A 17,354-nucleotide genomic window follows, 5' to 3' on the forward strand; every position below is an offset into this window, starting at 1 on the left:
TATCTATAATATGGCTCTCAGCTACTAACCAAAATATATTAGCAATATCATATTCCAGATACCTCTTGATTGTGGGCAAAAGACAGTACAGTTCTGACGTAACATGCTTCTGTTTAACCTTTGTAGACAACCTAAGAAACTGACATAAGCAATTTCATGAGTTATTTTGCTACTCCAACCTGAATCCTAGTATTGTAGAACATCCCAAACAAAGCCACATTTCTTGTATCAGAAGAGCACTTTATTCTGCTTCCGTCAATCAGTTATTGCTTGAAAATAACTCTTGGGATTTTTTTTTACCCCAATATGCTAATTCTTAAAACAGAAACTAAGAAACTGATGTAGGCAATTTTATGGTGCATTGTGTTACCCCAAGCCAAATTCCAACATGTCTTCTGTTTGTCAGATGTCCCAAAGCAAGGCTATGTGTGTCATGTCAGAATAATGAAGGCTGGGGCATTGTTTGGGGGTGTTGTCCTTCTTTTACATTTCGTTGTGATTTATATGAAAATTGTTCAGTTGGGCTTTGTATTTTTTCATGTTTAATGGCACCCAGACTTTTAGGTGTTTGCAAATGGAGAATCTTTAGGTTCAAAATGCGTCTGGCGCCAGCTAATTTCGAACCCAGGAAAAGAGGACCTTTTTCTGCCTCCCACTTCTAGCCACTCTCTGAAGATTGGAAAAGGGACCCTCATAAGAATATTGGGGGGGGGGGCAGGGGGACTATGGCTTTGTTTTTTGCACTCTTCAGATGAGGACTAGACCATGTGAAAAATGAACATAAGATTTTAGCTGCAGTTCATTCATTTTCAGCTTTGTATTCTTGTTATAAAAAAGCACGCCTAGACACTCCTTTGTGTTACGCATAACCTCGGTTTAAGGTGCCATTTAGCTCCTAGCTTTCATATCTCAGTTTCTAACACTGCCTGTAATCTCACTTCTCACTGTGAGGGAACCACCAGAAGGCCCTCAGAGCTGGACCTCAGTGTCTGGGATGAGCAATGGGGATGGAGACGCTCCTTCAGATATACTGGGCCAAGGCCGTTTAGGGCTTTAAAGGTCAGCACCAACACTTTGAATTCTGCTTGGAAACATACTAGGAGCCAGTAGGTCTTTCAGGACTGGTGTTATATGGTCCCAACGGCCACTCCCAGTCACCAGTCTAGCTGCCACATTCTGAAATAGTTGTAGTTTCTAAGTCACCTTCAGAGGTAGCCCCATGTAGAGCACATTGCAGTAGTCCAAGTACCACTCTGGTGAGACAGTGCACAGGCAGTTAGGGTCTCAGATGGAGCTGATAGACAGTTGCCCTGGATGCAGAATTGAGCTGTGCCTCCATGGGTGCGCTTGAGGGCTAGCCCTGGAGCCCATGAAGCCTAATGAGGTGGTGACAGTGATTACCTTTTCTCCTTGGAAAGTACGTACATAGAGCTGACAAAGAAAGATGGAAGAGCGACTCATTTTGCACTTTCTCTTTAAGCTGTATGAGCTTTCCAAGATTTATATGAACAGAAAGCAGAGCAAGAGTGAAGGTAGGAATGCAAAGGACCTAGCTGGGATGCTGGTGGGGAGAGAAAGTGGGGTGCCACAGAAGAATGATTGGATGGCTTGAGGATTAGACAGATTCGTGGAGGAAAAGGCTATCTACCTCCACAGTTGGGGGCGCCACTTGCTGTTTGCTGCCTGGGTAGCAGCCACAACTGGAGGAGGCAGCCCAGGAGCAGCGACCTCATTCCCAGCCTCAGCCATGGTTTGGAGGATCAGGAACATGACCCCTGAATGCAGCCCAAATCCAACTGAAAGTCAGTGTAATTTGTGTTCTCGTTATATGCCCTCTTGAGAGCTTCCAGTAAACAGTTCTAAGACAGCATTTCCTAGCTTTTCCATATAAAAGATTCTTTGTCTAATATGTGCTTCACATGTCGTGATAACATAGAGAAAAAAGATCTTGAAATCTGTATTCCTTTTCAGTTGAAGTATTTTAAATATTTTAAACACATTATTCACAAAGTAAAGTCTTTTTTTCTTTTAAATAAAATCAATTGCCATTATTTGTTTTATAATGGGAATCTCTCTTCCTCTCTCTCTCTCTCTCTCTCTAACACACACAGAGAGAGGGAGGGAGGGAGAGAGAGAGAGAGAGAGAGAGAGAGAGAGAGAGACCCCTTACCATCAGAAATCTGAACTGGAATGCAAACAATATTGCACTCTGAATGCTGCGTTTCAGTTGTTATTCCCAGAGGATTAAAAGGAACACTATTCATCTGTCACTCTGCCTTCTAGTTTAGGGATATATTTCCAACTCTTGGGTGTTACATAGCAATAATTCAGCAGCAGAGGCACCATGCTGCTTTCATAGTACATTTCATGTTTGAATAAACAGTGGAAAGCCAATAACATGAATAGAAGAAAATAGTGCCTCAAAAATAGGCTTCTTGCCAACCAAGATTGATGCTAGATTCCTTTTGGAGTCAGCTAGATGAGGAAGTGTGTGAATTTTTAAAAGATACTGCAAAATTCACAAATAAGATAACTAAAAAATGCATTTTGATCACCACCTTTCCTAAAATACAGTCTTCCAGTGAAAACAAACAACTTTCATTAATGTGTCACTTGCCTGTTAGTTAGACAAGGAAGCTATTGATACTAACAGAAGGATTACTATGTCTACTTTGATGGTTGTGTGGTAGCTAGACTTCTAAATATGTTGATCTAACAATAGTAACCATTGCTCCTGAGATCTTGTGCTAGACTGTTTTCTCTCTGGTTCTGCTCATTAAACGTTTGCAGAATCTGGGAGCATGTAGATTGCATCCAATGCATGTCCTTTTAACAAGCAAAATCTAGACTCCCTTTGTTTTAAAAGCATGCTTTTTGACCTCATGGTTTTGCAAATATGATTGAAAAGGCGCAGGTGGTGTCTAAAGGTTTCACTGTTCAGAGGTGGGACTTCATGGCTGTTTGACTTTCTTTGTGTATTTTTGTTGCACACCCACACATGACTACAACTAGTTCTTTATAGGGTCTTTGAAGGCTCATAAATGCATTCTGCACCTGCTCTAAGGAAGAACATTTAGAACTTCTAGAACTAAAACCCACAAGGGTATGAAAGAAGATATTTATTGATATTTTCTATTGACCTCCCCTCAGGGTACCTTCCAACTCTACAATTCTGATACTACAGTCATATCTCCGCTTACGTATCCCTCTGATTACGTGAACTTTGGGATACGTAAGTGGCAAACCCGGAAGTATATTTCCGGGTTTTTGCCACGCGTGCATGTGCAGAAGCGGTCTCTCCAGTTGTGAAAACCTCGGGATCCGGCCGAGGTTTCCGGAACAGATCCCATCCACAACCAGAGGTACCACTATATAGAGAAGGTGAGGCACATCTGAACAATGGCAGGCAGCTGCAAATTGGGTATCAATTGCATAAAATAATTTTGCAAACACGGGGGAGCAGGGAGGAGAAGGGTCAGAATGAAAAGCTGCTGACCTCAACCAAGACATGAGAGTGGGAAATTTCGCTCTCTGCCAATGGATCAATAGGATCTGTTTCAAGGAGAAAATTAAAGGTGTGTGGGTGTGGGTGTGCCCTGTGGTCCTTAGATGAAGGACGGTATAGAAATTTAAATCATCGTCATTGTCAATCAATGATTAATGATTAATCAATGGTCCTATTGGATTCAGGGGGTTATAAGAAGCTGGAGTCTGGTATTATGTGGTATTTCTTCTTCCCTTCTGCAGAGGAGACATGCACAGGCATTGAGGCATAGACCTGCCCATATAAGGGTATGTCAAAATATAGTTGTTAGTTGATGTTCGTTGCTAGTGTAGTCTTTATGGGTAGAAGTGTAGCCCTTGAAATCTATTCTTGTCTAGTGCAATCCTATATATATCCTATTAAAATGCTGAACAAGGTGCGGTAGCGAAGAAAATGTAAAATGCAAGATTTTATAAATGTTGAACATTCAGAAACACTCGGCTCCTAAGCATGCTCCTAAGCAAGGGCCATTTTTCACATTGCCAGAGAGATCTGTGTTGTGCCAGTGTGGCCTCCCCAAGCAGAACCCCCTGTATTCACTCACGTATGTGCATTTCCTTAATGTGATTTTTAGCTTCCTCTCATATTCTGGTTTTAGTGTAACCACTACTATAATGTGTGAAAGAACCCCCAATGGATTGAGATGTTCTTCCAACAAAAAAGGATTTTGAATTACATTTATAAAAGGAAAGACAATGTATCCTAAGTAGTATTTAAATGCTGGCAAAATCTTTTCCTGTGAATTGTAATTAAAAATAGGGTTTTGGTCTGATCAAAGGAAAGAAGGATGAGTCTTCTTTTCTCCCAGTGGCCTGGATTTTATTTCCTAACGCTAACAACCATTTCCAAGGCTTTGCAAGACTCTCCCCCTCACCCGCCATCATTGTCAGATGGCATTATTTAAAGTCTGTTCATCCACTTGTGTGGGATTCATATGCTATAATATACAGCACCGATGACAAGAGGGCTGTTATACTGGGGGTGTTATTCAAAGCGCTGCTGATTGTCACAGGCTGCAGACATCTGTAGGAAAAGCATTGTGCTACTCACAGCATCTGGCGATGGAAATCCTTATGAAAACCAAATCAAACAATTTCTTTGGAAGAAGGATGCACACATTACATCCGCTTTGAAATAATTAAAAATATTTATATATGCCAGCCATGTCAGTTTGTATCAGATGCTAATGATATATTATATTATAATGCTGTCTTCAGATTGACTGTAGTTAGACAGATTTCCGGATGTTTTAATCCCTCAAAATTAAAGGGCCAGTCACTAGCAATGGAACATTGTCACAATCTGCATCCCACAGCTGGTGGATTTAGCTCCTTGAAAGTTGGAACGGTCAAGGTAAATAAGATACGTTTCTTGGTAAAATACAGATGGGTGGACAGGGGAGTTGGCATCAGGAGTCAGCTCCGTTGGACACCTGTTGAAGGGCACAGCTCGGAGCTGCCTGCTCCTTGTGGCTGCACTGGGCAGCAGGGAGAGTGCCAGCTTCAGATGTGTTGGAATGAGGGCTTGTTGTCTATCTGTAGGCCAGACCCACACCACTGTCTTAGAGCAGCCTTTCTCAACCATGGGTCCCTAGAGGTTGCTGGACTGCAACTCCCTTCCCTCCTAGCTAGTGGGGCCATTGGTCAGGGATGATGGGAGCTGACAGCTGGGTTCAGTTATATAAAGGTTGATATAATTGCCCAGAGGGAGAAGGCAAAACAACTGGAGTTGCTGCTGCCCTTCTTGCTCTCATCACTATTTTTGTGCCAGATAAGACAAGTGAGGAGGCAGCGACATCAAGGAGCAGGAGGAACAATAGTAGAGCCAGGGGGCTCGGAGGGTTGGCAGTGGACTCGCTGCTGGTATATGGCCCTCAGCAGTTGCCTAGAGTGGTGCTAAGCCCTGATGCCAGCGCTGGTCATGAGGGAGATGTGGAATTACTCAGGAAGGACTCATATTGAAGGCATCTTGCCCAAGGATTCCAAAAGCCTGAAATGAGGGGCAGAATTGTAGAGTTGTAGAGTTGGAAGGTACCCCAAAGGTGGGGTTTTTTGGGTTAGTCAGTTCATTGGCTGTCTGGGCAAATGGAGAGATGGCACAACAGGGATAACCTTTAGAATGATGATGGAGGAAAACTCACAAAGAATCCTCTTGAAGGATGACTAGAACCCCATTTAGAACTTATTCGGCGGTGGTGCCGAAGAAATCTTACATTCCTGCCATCCATCACTACCTCTGCACAGAGTGGAGCTGTTCCAGATTAGGAGAAGCCTTTTTTGCATCGTGGCTCTCAAGAGAAGTTTCCCACTGTGATTGGTTTGCAAGACAAGTTGCAGATAAAGTCAGCTGTATCTATTTCTGAACCTGACGCTGCATTGATTACAGAATCTGTGGGTATACCCTTTGCAAGAACTTGACCTTTTGTGGATATTCTAAGGCTGTGCAGCCTGAGGATGTAAAGGGAATCCTTAAAGATCTTCTAATCTTCTACCTGGCTGATTAAAACAGCTGGCCTGACCTGAACTTTTGAATGGAAGAGGCAATAATTCCTCGTTGAGTGCACAATGCACTGACAATTGCTGTCCTCATTATAGAAAGTGATATGTATGAGTGGCAGTGGGTGTGGTGGGGAGTGAGATTAAAGGTTGCAATTGCTGGGAATATTCTGGAAGATTCTGCACTGAGATGATTTTACCTTTTGAAAGCGGATGGGATCTCACCTAAATGTATGGCTTCTATGGAGTGTTCTTCATAGAATCTTTAAAACATCTTGTCAAAAATGTATATTTTAATGTGTTGTTTTAAAATAGTATATTACTTAAACAAATATTTAAATATTAAATTAGGTTTTCTGTAAGCTTGATGTGAATATAATTCTGCCTGCCTGCCAAGTATGTCAAAACCCCAAGCCTACTTTCGTTTGCCAGGGTAAATGTTTATTTTGTTTTCCCACATAATGTGCTCTTTAAAGTGTCACCAACATACCAAATCTGATTGCTTTTTAATAGAGACATGGTGGGGTTTTTTTTGCTTTCATTAGGAAACAGGATAAATTATCAGTAAAGCTCATGCTAATGAATCGACGTTTGCATGCCTTTTTTTGCCTTCCAACCCCTTTGGAATCACCCCTGCATCCCAGAAAAAAACATTAATCAGAACAATTGCATTTGTTATGCCAGTGATGGAATATTAGTTTCTCATATATTTGGAACATTATCAAACAATGGATTTAGCATGTGGGCCATTCAAACTTTTGCTTACCATTTCAGTCTTTCAGATTCAGATTCATAACTTCTCTGTGCATGGTAGGTAGTTTCAAAGTTGTTACTTGAGAATGGGGTGGGATAGTTATGAACACAGTAGGATGAAAACAGCTTTATAGCTTTCTCCTTGATTTTGGCTTTGCATGGCTTTGCTTTTTGGTGGGTTTTACTTTGCATAAAGGTAAAGGAGCCCTCACAGTTAAGTCCAGTCGCAAACGACTCTGGGGTTGCAGCACTCATCTTGCTTTATGGGCTGAGGGAGCCGGCGTTTGTCCACAAACAGCTTCCGGGTCATGTGGCCAGCATGACTAAGCCGCTTCTGGCGAACCAGAGCAGCACACGGAAACGCCGTTTACCTTCCTGCCGGAGTGGTACCTATTTATCTACTTGCACTTTGACGTGCTTTTGAACTGCTAGGTTGGCAGGAGCAGGGACCGAACAATGGGAGCTCACCCCGTCGCAAGGATTTGAACCGCCGACCTTCTGATCTTTTGCATACCAGGTTGTAATAAGCCATAACAATTAGTGCTCTCCAACCTCACCTTCCCTAACTTGAATGAGATTATTATATATTCTGTGATGTGAATTGGGCTAGTTTTACCTAAACACTTAAAAACTTTGGAAAATGTTTTCCGTAAAGTTAATATTTAGAACTTTCAGTGAAACTCAGCTTGAACAAAATTTGTTGGTTTGAAATTATATTGATGAAGCAAAAACCACAATAATATTAGGTTGGTCCTAATATTTAATCAGACATTGGAATAGGAATGTAGCAGCTTCCACCATCTCCTTCACTAGCCAGCCTTAATCTCTGCTATTCTAGGTGGGAGGTGGGATCCAAAATTGTTATTTCTGTCCAAACAGGAGAAACCACATCCCTGGTCCTCTTGTAATGAATGGAGAGATTAAATTGAGCAGACCAGATTGGAAGCAGCTTTTGCTATTGACAATATTAATGCTAAGATGTTGCTCTCAAACATTTCCAACTTACCCCCAAGTCCATTTGAATTCACTCTGTCTTTACAGTAATCCCTTCCACATATGTGTGTGCAAAAATTCTCAAGTGCTTACTATCCGAATGTTGGAAAGAGAAATAGAACAGGGCATCTCCAACTGTTTTCTAAAACCACATGTAGGGAACTTCCTTCTTCCCAAATAAGGTCTGCAAATATTTTTAAAAGAAGTAGAGAATTGCTCCAGGCTTTAGGGGTGGTGGTAGTATTGTATCAGGAATTGGAGTGGGAAATCCTCCGAATGGAAAGCTCTTTTTTTCCCAGCCGTCCTTCAGATGATATGGCAGAGTTAGTTTTACCAGGTGCGCCAGTGTTATGCTGGTGTTTTCAAGAGCAAATATGAAAATTGCAGGTGAACACAAACATTTGTAAAAGCTTGCATGTGCATGTCTGGCAGCCCTGAGTAAGCCAGGGTGTAAACTGGTGTTTAATGATGAGAGTATGCTTGCTAACCGCCTAACGGCATAATCATTTCTGTTCTATGAAAAGTGAGGAAATTATTTGTGGGAAATTGTTCTAAAGAAGAACAAATCCACATCAGGTGGGGTGAGTCATCTCTCTCTAAGGTTTCATGAGACCTCGAGGAGCTGAGCAGCGGTGCATTCTTCAGCCTGCGGGTCATGCTTCCGCCTGGGCAACCTGGGGGCCGGATGGCAGTGGCAGGTGGGACCAGAGGCAAAAGTGATCAAAGCAATTGATGCAAATGTCACCTTTGCACAGGAGGCTTCTCTTTACGCAGAGTCATCCAACCCTCTCTGTTCTCCGTCCAGCCAAGCAAGAAGCATCACCACGCCAAGGGCACATTTCGGCCAGGTTCCCCATTCCTGTCATCGAGGACTTCCACAGAGGAAAAAGATACTTCAGGTAGAAGGGGAGAGAAAAGAGGCTTTTGTGCTCCACCTTCCTCCTGACGCCCTTTTAGGTTGAGATCTTGGCCTGCCTTCTCGTTACATTGGAAGATTCCGGACAACGTACATGCATAAACCAGCTGCATGACTTCAAAGGCTTCTATGTCTTACATACTCATTCAAACTAATGGATAGGACAGAAAGAACAGTCTGCTTCATAATGCAGGGATAAGTAAGATAACAAAGAATTCTCTGTATATCTGCTCTTTATTGTCAAATCTGCAGTTTTATCACAACATCCATCAATCTGTCATAAAAAGGTTTTGTTAGCTTCAGCACAAGACCCAAAGTGTGTCTAATCTTTAAAATGGTTCATGCCCTACTGCCCTCTTTTTCTTTGGTTTCCACTTAAGCAAAAAGTGGATTTAAGAAGAGCAGGTTGGTTACATTTTATAATGAAAGTCCTGAGATAAGTTTTAAGACAGCTAGGATTTGGAACAGAATGTTCAACTCTGTGATATTTAACTGCTGTATGGTACCATTTTCATTTTTTCTTTTCATTGGAGGCAGATCTTCTTTACTTAACTAGGAGCTGGTTTGTGTAAAATATATTCTTTGTGGTCTCTGTGAAGCCCCATAAAGTTTTGGAGCTTTGAGAGGAAGTTTCTGCCGATTGTCCTGGCTTGCACCTTTTCTCACCCCACACATAAGTAATGAGTGGAACTTGTGCTTTCCTGCTCAATTTCAGAATTAATTAATTCAAATATATGCAATAGAATTTATTGCTTGTGGTTCTTTTGTATCTTCATATGTGTGTTCAAACCTGTGATTCCATTGGTTAGACCAGGTACCACAAAAAAGTATTCTGTTTTCTTCTGGGATAAATCTTCACATCACAAGATAGATTTCCATTGCTATTCTGGCACACAGTATTTCTTTGTTAGGCATTTGTGTTGCAAGCCATGGAGGAGGAGGATAAATCCACTTTTAACTTAGGTTAATCTTGAGTTGCTTGAATATGCAGGATACTGTCAGTGGTAGATGATACGTCATCAAGATTTCTTCCAAATGTACCACGGTTCTAAAACTAGAGGACTAAATATAAACTGTTGCTTCTATGCTTACAAGCTAAATTAAGAAAAATTAATAATTACTACTTTCTCCTTTCTGGATTTATGCATGTTCTGTCAGGTTCATAAGTGTTAATTATCTATTTGTGTTGCTGTGAGTCAAGTGTGTTCCAGTTTTGGCTCCACTGAAGTTACTTGCTTTCATTTTCAAAAAATGCATGTGGCAATTTCTTGGAGTGTTTTGATGCTGTTCTCAGCATGATTTTGTCCTCCTTTCATCACTGTCCTTGACAAAATTTACCTAGATATCGGCAATTAATCCAGTGGTCAGTGTTCTGCCAACCAACTGATTCATTAGCTCTGATAGCCAGTTGCGTTAATCAACAATAAGGGCTAATGATGCTGAGGAAAATGAGAACAAAAAGAAGGGAAATGGCACTAGAAGTTTCCCAAATCTTTTGTGTTAAAATGTTTCCCACTTACAGGCAAAGTTCCCATATAGATGTGCTAAGGAAACATAGGAGTAAGGTCCATTTTAAATCACCAGCATTTCCTTCAGTGTAAATGTGTTCAGAATTTCAGGGTCAGTTGCACATAATTTAGGCAAGGAGCATTGCCTTTTATGTTGAATAATGAGAATAGAGCAGATGAAGAACCTAAGCAAATAATAATTAATAATGTTTATACCCCGCCCATCTGGTTGGGTTTCCCCCGCCACTCTGGGCGGCTTACAGTACATATAAAAAATTGTAAAACACCAGACATTAAAAACTTCCATAAACAAGGCTGCCTTCAAATGTCTTCTAAAAGTCAGATAGTTTATTTCCTTGATTTCTGATGGGAGGGTGTTCCACAGGGTGGGCGCCACCACCGAGAAGGCCCTCTGCCTTCAAGCAGATGAGAAGATGAGAAGTTTTGTCTTGTCAATTTGCACAGGCAGCAAATAAATGAGTAACGTAAAGAGAACAACCTGGATTACAAGCTGGTCCAATGAAGAGGCCTCTGATTTCAGATGTTTTAAAACCAGTATCATAATATCTGCTGTGCAGTTGATGCAATAAAGGATAAAGAGCAAAGTCAGGGGATATATGTCATATGTAATAATTTCCTGTGAGGACAGCAATGCAATATGCATTGATGAGCATGGACTCATCAATATGCATTGATGCATTGATGAGCATGGAGCTTTGATGAATTGATGCATTGATGAGCATGGAGCTTTGACGAATTGATGCATTGATGAGCATGGAGCTTTGATGAATTGATGCATTGATGAGTATGGAGCTTTGATGAATTGTCAGAATGTTCAATATCATCAACTTTTGTTTGCTTGCTTGCTTGCTTGCTTGCTTGCTTGCTTGCTTGCCAGCCACTCATCTGTCTAGATTGCCCCAGCTACTCTGGGTGGCTTCCAACAAATTATGCAACCACAGTAAAACATCAAACATTAAGAAACATTGAGAAATTAGTAGTACTAATTTAGTGTTGAGAGTTGCTTTCAGGCCTACAGTTGGAAGGGTTTTGTGATGCTATGCATTTGGATCTATGAATAACAAGTGTCGCTTATATTGTTTTGCAGAGGGCAGAAAGACAAGCACGAATGATGGACTCTGCACAATATGCAGAATTCTGTGAAAGTCGTCAACTAAGCTTTTGTAAGTGTTATGCCATAATAATTATGCTGTTCCAGACTGTAATTTTACAATATATTGTAATCAGACAGATAAAGTATGCAACACCCCCTTAATTTTATTTCTGAGTTGCAAGAGGGAGAATGCACTCCAAACATCCTTCTCATGGCATGGATCCTCTGCAGGAGGTTTTGCATGTGGCATGTGGCACATGTGGCATGTGGCAATGTGGTCTCATTGGTGCATGGGAGGATGTGTGTTAGATCCAGGGCTGGGCGATAGCAGCTTTCCAACATTGTGGTGTAGCATCATAATGTTGAAAAGGAAGGAGCATCCTTCGCCCCCAGCCCTGCGAGGCACTGGGGTGAAAGCCCTGCTGCTCCCTCCACTAACAGCACCCGGTGACGTGAAGAGGGGAGGAACAAGCAGCACCAGCCCTGGCCCCAGGTGGCACCAGGGTGAAACTGCTGCTGCTCCTGCGGCTGCCAGCACTCGACGCAGGGAGGAAGGAGGCAGCACAGAAGGAAGGTAAGGCACAGGCAAGCCCCACCCACTGCTGGGAGAAGGTGCCTTCATGCTCTGCCCATCAAACCAGTCCCAGATGATGTCTTGATACATTGCCCAGGCCTAGTTAGATCTGAGATGTAGGAAGCTGTTTCATCATATCCAGGAGCTAAGAATTGAGAGCAGAGACCATGGCATCACCGTGACGTCAGGTGAAGTGATTCCCTTTGCCTGGGTGGTTTGAAGTCAAACCATGTGGGCAAAGGTATAGGGGGCTGCTACCCCCCCCATACAGTGGTCCCTGCAAACCCCACTTCCTTTGCCTGCACAGTTTGATATCAAACCACATGGGCAAAGACAGTTTGGGAGGTATTGCCTATCAGCTGCTAGGAGGTGTTTGCAAACCCTTCTACTGGCAGGGAGCTGTCTCCTCACCTGCCACACATCTGCTACCCTGTGTGATGTCAGGTATAAGGCAGGTGGCTGTGGTTTGGGGAACCAGCTTCGTGGCCAAATTAGGAACCCTGTTAAGGCTTTGGAGGCCCATAGTTCTCCAAGTTTAACATCTGTTCTGGATAACGTGGTGGTAGCATTGTTGCATTAAACAGTTAAGCCTTGTCCCACTAACCTTTTAGAGTTCTTTGAGAGTGTCAATAAGCTTGCAACTATTCATGTGGGTTGGCAGTTATTGTGTACTTGGATTTTCAAAAAGCTTTGAAAATTCACACTTCTCTGAATTTTGTAATGCAGTTGTCCAGTCAAATGATGTACCAAAAAAAAAAAAAATGTTTATAGAATCATAGGCTTGTAGAGTTGGGAGGGACCCTCACCAAGACTGCAGAACAAACATAAGAGAAGCTAGTAGCCATGAGATAAGAGGGGTTAAGGACAGCATGGCTGTGAATACCAGCTGCTTCGGAACAGGAGTAGGAGAGCGATACAGTGATCATGTCATGCCTGTGAGCTTCCCATAGTCATCTGACAGACCACTCTGGGAATGGAATGTTGGACTAGGTAGCATAGACTTGGTGGTTGTTTTCCACTGTTTCCGAAATGTGTTCAGAAATGCAAACAAGCCAAGTGAATTGTCTCGAACCATTCTGGAACATGAGAAAGCTTTGAGCACAGAAAATGAGATGTCTAAACGGTATTCTTTTCTATTATGGAAAGAGATCATCCCCCTTATCTTAGCATTTTCTAAACTGTTTATCTTCCTTTCCAAATCTGTTTCTCTGTTGAAGCACCCCAAACGTCTGTCCTGGAAGCCCAGGGTGTTGCAGAGGGCTCTGCTGATTTCAGAGCACTGGTCATGCCCATTGGGTCTCAGCATCATTCTGTGCAAATTAAGGATGAATACACATATCATCTTTTCTGAGCAGTGAAGCCACTTTGGAGGCCTCCCCCCCCCACATTCATTATAAATGTACTTGGTTCTCTATGGAGTTGAGCCCTGGGGAAAAATGGTTCTGAACATTTCACATGGAAGCTGGCGTCACATGTTATTGACTGACTAGCCCCCCCCCCTACATTATCAAGAAACCACCACCACTTTGGAGCAGGTTTCCTCCTTTAAAAAGCATTTAAAATAAATGATAATATATGAACATTGCTTTGTTTTATTTGTGTTCTTGTTTTATTATGTATTTTGTGTTTTTATATTGTATTTTTATTCTGTGAAGTGTCTTGAGGGCAGAATACAAATTTAATAAATAAAAATAAAATAGAAAACATTCCACCTATTGGGTACAACTGCTGTCACACTAGAATTTCAAGCAGGGAAAGAGAAAGCTGGATTGCAGTTCAGTAGGATCATTAGCAATGGAGGATAGTTCTAATGAGATTGTGGTGTAGGTTAAGGTTCACTCTAAAAATTTACTTGTACAATGTTTCTGTGAGAGGCGAGACATGTCAACTGCCTGCTTGACCCCTGACCTGGATGAAACCTATTTGAGGAAAATATTAAGAACTTTATATTTTTCAGAGTAATGGTCTGCACCTCATTAGTGAGGTCTGTCACACAAGGCAAGAAAGTTCAGCTGCAGTTGATGAGAAAAGTACTTGATCATCAGTTAGTAGTTATTTGAAGTTAGCTAATGTTAACTAAATTACCGTATTTTTTGCTCTATAAGACTCACTTTTTCCCTCCTAAAAAGTAAGGGGAAATGTGTGTGCGCCTTATGGAGTGAATGCAGGCTGCGCAGCTATCACAGAAGCCAGAACAGCAAGAGGGATTGCTGCTTTCACTGCGCAGCGATCCCTCTTGCTGTTCTGGCTTCTGAGATTCAGAATATTTTTTTCTTGTTTTCCTCCTCCAAAAACTAGGTGCATCTTGTGGTCTGGTGCGTCTTATAGAGCGAAAAATACTAACTTAGTTTCCATTTCTGCCCAACATGTTTTCTAAATTAATATTTGTAAGCTTCTTTCTGTGCTTGTTTTAAATTGCAAAAATCATCAGTGCATCCTGCTGTTGTGCCAAATAACATAATGAAAGCATTAGAACTTTAACAAACTTAAGAAACAACCCATTACAAAGATTTGTGGAACACAATTACAGTTGGCTTCGTTATAAAAAAAGAGAGCACTGTAGAAGCAGATGATGCTTACGAGTTGCAAGTTGGAGATAAAGAGACTGCACTGAAAAGCACGACAGAAGAGCACATGGCATTGCATTAGGAAAGCACAATGGTGTCCCATAGCAAGCATTACATTTGGAGAAATGAGTAATTTGCTTATGGATCACAATGTGAAAAATAAATGACACATCCAAGATTGCGCCCTCTGTAAATGTCAAACAGTGGAGAAGCTGGTCTTGTAAGTAGTGTAGTTACTATTTCAGTGCCTTTTTGTGAGCTTAGTTTTTAGACCATTGCATGACATCTGTAAATATTTGTGCTGACAATTTTTACATATTAAAGTAATGTCAACTTCTGAGAAGGTTGTGATGCACTCACAGTTTGCACCAAATAATTATATATTTGAGACCACACCAATATGAATCTTCAATATGCAAAATAGTATCATTGAAAACCCTTGAACTTGAGAAGCATTGAGGGGGTGGGACACAGTACTGTATTATTATTCATACACAGAGGGCAAACAAGAATAATGGCTATATTTTAATAATCCTATTTAAACCTGCTAACCTGAGAAGTACCATATGGACATAAGGATACCTACTCGGAGGTGCAATTGAAGGCTGGGTTCAGTGCACATGGACTTTGGTCTGACATCATAACACAACACAGAACACTCCTTAATGTCATTACATACAGGCAGCTCTCAGTTTGTGCATGTTCAGTGCTCCTGGGTGCTGCTGAAGTTGGTGCTACATCTGGATGTTCATGTGGCCTTAATATTAATGAGCTTCAGTCAGCATGCCAACTAGGAGCTTCCTGGAAGAAGCAGACATGTTCATTGGTAATTAATGCCTAATCACATTCTGGTTCTCCTAGATCACAGCCACTGTGTTCAGGATCCAGAATGGCAACTTCTGCTCCTTATGCCAAAGGGTTATCATCTCTTGCCGTTTATGAATAGTGAAATGTAGAAGAGGAGGAGTCAACATTAACATTGCACCTCTTTTGTGTTTTATCTGCCCAGCCAAGAAGGCTTCCAAGTTCCGGGACTGGCTGGACTGTAGCAGCATGGAAATAAAACCCAATGCTGTTGCCATGGAAATTTTGGCTTATTTAGCTTATGAGACTGTCGCACAGGTAAATGAGTGCACTACATGGATCAGAGAATTTGCGGTGGGGAATGCCCTTCCCTTTTCATGCACACACACACACACACACACACACACACACACAGTGGTACCTCGGGTTACAGAAGCTTCAGGTTACAGACTCCGCTAACCCAGAAATAGTACCTTGTGTTAAGAACTTTGCTTCAAGATGAGAACAGAAATTGTGCTCCGGCAGCAGCAGGAGGCCCCATTAGCTAAAGTGGTACCTCAGGTTAAGAACAGTTTCAAGTTAAGAATGGACTTCCAGAACGAATTAAGTTCTTAACCCAAGGTACCATTGTGTGTGTGTGTGTGTGCGCGCGTGCACGCTGTGGAGTGTAAAATGATGCTATAGACTAATGCAACACAATGTGCAAGATAGGTTGGAAAACTCTGCATGTATATCCAGTATATCTGAAGGAGCATCTCCACCCCCATCGTTCTGCTCAGACACTGAGGTCCAGCACCGAGGGCCTTCTGGCGGTTCCCTCACTACGAGAAGCCAAGTTACAGGGAACCAGGCAGAGGACCTTCTCAGTAGTGGCGCCCTCCCTGCGGAACGCCCTCCCACCAGATGTCAAAGAGAACAAGAACTACTAGACTTTTAGAAGACATCTGAAGGCAGCCCTGTTTAGGGAAGTTTTTAATGTTTGATGTATCACAGTATTTTAATATTTTTCTGGAGGCCGCCCAGAGTGGCAAAGATCCAGACCTGTCCAAGCACATGCTACATAATGGCTGTGATATTTTTCAGAATGAAGTTGAGACCTAAACTTTACGGTGCATATCTTTGTTAATAAAGTAGCCAACAAATGGCTCTTCCATTTTTTCCTCAGCTGGTGGACCTGGCCCTTCTCGTCAAGCAGGACATGACTCCCAAAGCTGGGGACCCTTTCAGCCATGCAATATCTGCCACTTTCATTCAGTATCATAGTTCTGCTGAGGTAAATATAAGACCAAAGATGAACTTGGCATATCAGCACAGGGCCATTCTTTCAGTGGTGCTTGTGGGTCTTTCTCGACCCAATCCTCTCCCTTCTAGGAGAATGAGTACAATTCCGCTTGCATTTGCTCCTTTGTGTCCTAGTGGGTTATTGTGCTGCTTCTTGTATGTGTGATGCCCATAAAGAATCATGCTGGCATGCTTGCTCGTAAGAGGGTCCATGGAGAGAGATTGGCTCCAGCCCATCCTTCCTCCTTACAACAGATCAAGAGGAGGAATATATTACATATATTTTAAATATTTTTATTATGTCTACTTGTTGATTTATCAGTACTTTTTTCATAAATAATCACACTATTTTATGCAAACAGTTTTGATTTTTTAAATATTTGGTTAAGCCATCTAGAAATTTTGTTTAATTATACAAATAAATGCCATTCACTTACCTGGTGTGCCCCAGATTCTAAACTAGAGCTCTGGAAATTTTCTGGTTTGTGCTTGCACTGCCTGTGACTATATTCAGAGAACAATGGTAATAGTCAACTCAGTTTTAACTGTTGGTCTATTTAGATGCATGCTTTGGGGCAAGCAACAAGTCTGAAGACCAGTCCAGACTCTCCTGAAAGCACCCCCCCACCAACGCCCACCCCTCCAGCTGCAGGCCCACAGCACCTTGGGAAGACTCCATCTGGATCCCTGGGCAATGGCAGCATTGGGCAAGACTCCTCAAAAGCCAAGCAGCGAAAGAGGAAGAAAGTGAGTTTGCAAGGACAGGTGTTTCGTTACTGCTAACGGAGGAATGAATATTGCAATT

General features: G+C 42.0%; 1 protein-coding gene across 8 annotated transcripts in view; it reads left to right on the forward strand.

Moving 5' to 3' along the window:
- SUPT3H (SPT3 homolog, SAGA and STAGA complex component) overlaps positions 1 to 17,354 on the forward strand; it is a 215,988-nt gene that overhangs the window by 162,611 nt on the left and 36,023 nt on the right. For 6 of the 8 annotated variants that reach the window (XM_083730706.1, XM_083730703.1, XM_083730704.1 and 3 more), the window contains exons 7-10: positions 11,318 to 11,393; positions 15,474 to 15,586; positions 16,434 to 16,541; positions 17,111 to 17,296. In XM_083730706.1, the coding sequence (XP_083586832.1) occupies positions 11,318 to 11,393; positions 15,474 to 15,586; positions 16,434 to 16,541; positions 17,111 to 17,296 (483 nt within the window). The remainder of the gene's footprint in view (positions 1 to 11,317; positions 11,394 to 15,473; positions 15,587 to 16,433; positions 16,542 to 17,110; positions 17,297 to 17,354) is intronic. The other 2 variants (XM_083730708.1, XM_083730709.1) reach the window with 1 other exon arrangement.

This window comes from Podarcis gaigeae, assembly GCF_964106915.1.
Source record: "Podarcis gaigeae genome assembly, chromosome: 3".
In the NCBI taxonomy this organism is placed as follows: Eukaryota; Metazoa; Chordata; class Lepidosauria; order Squamata; family Lacertidae; genus Podarcis; species Podarcis gaigeae.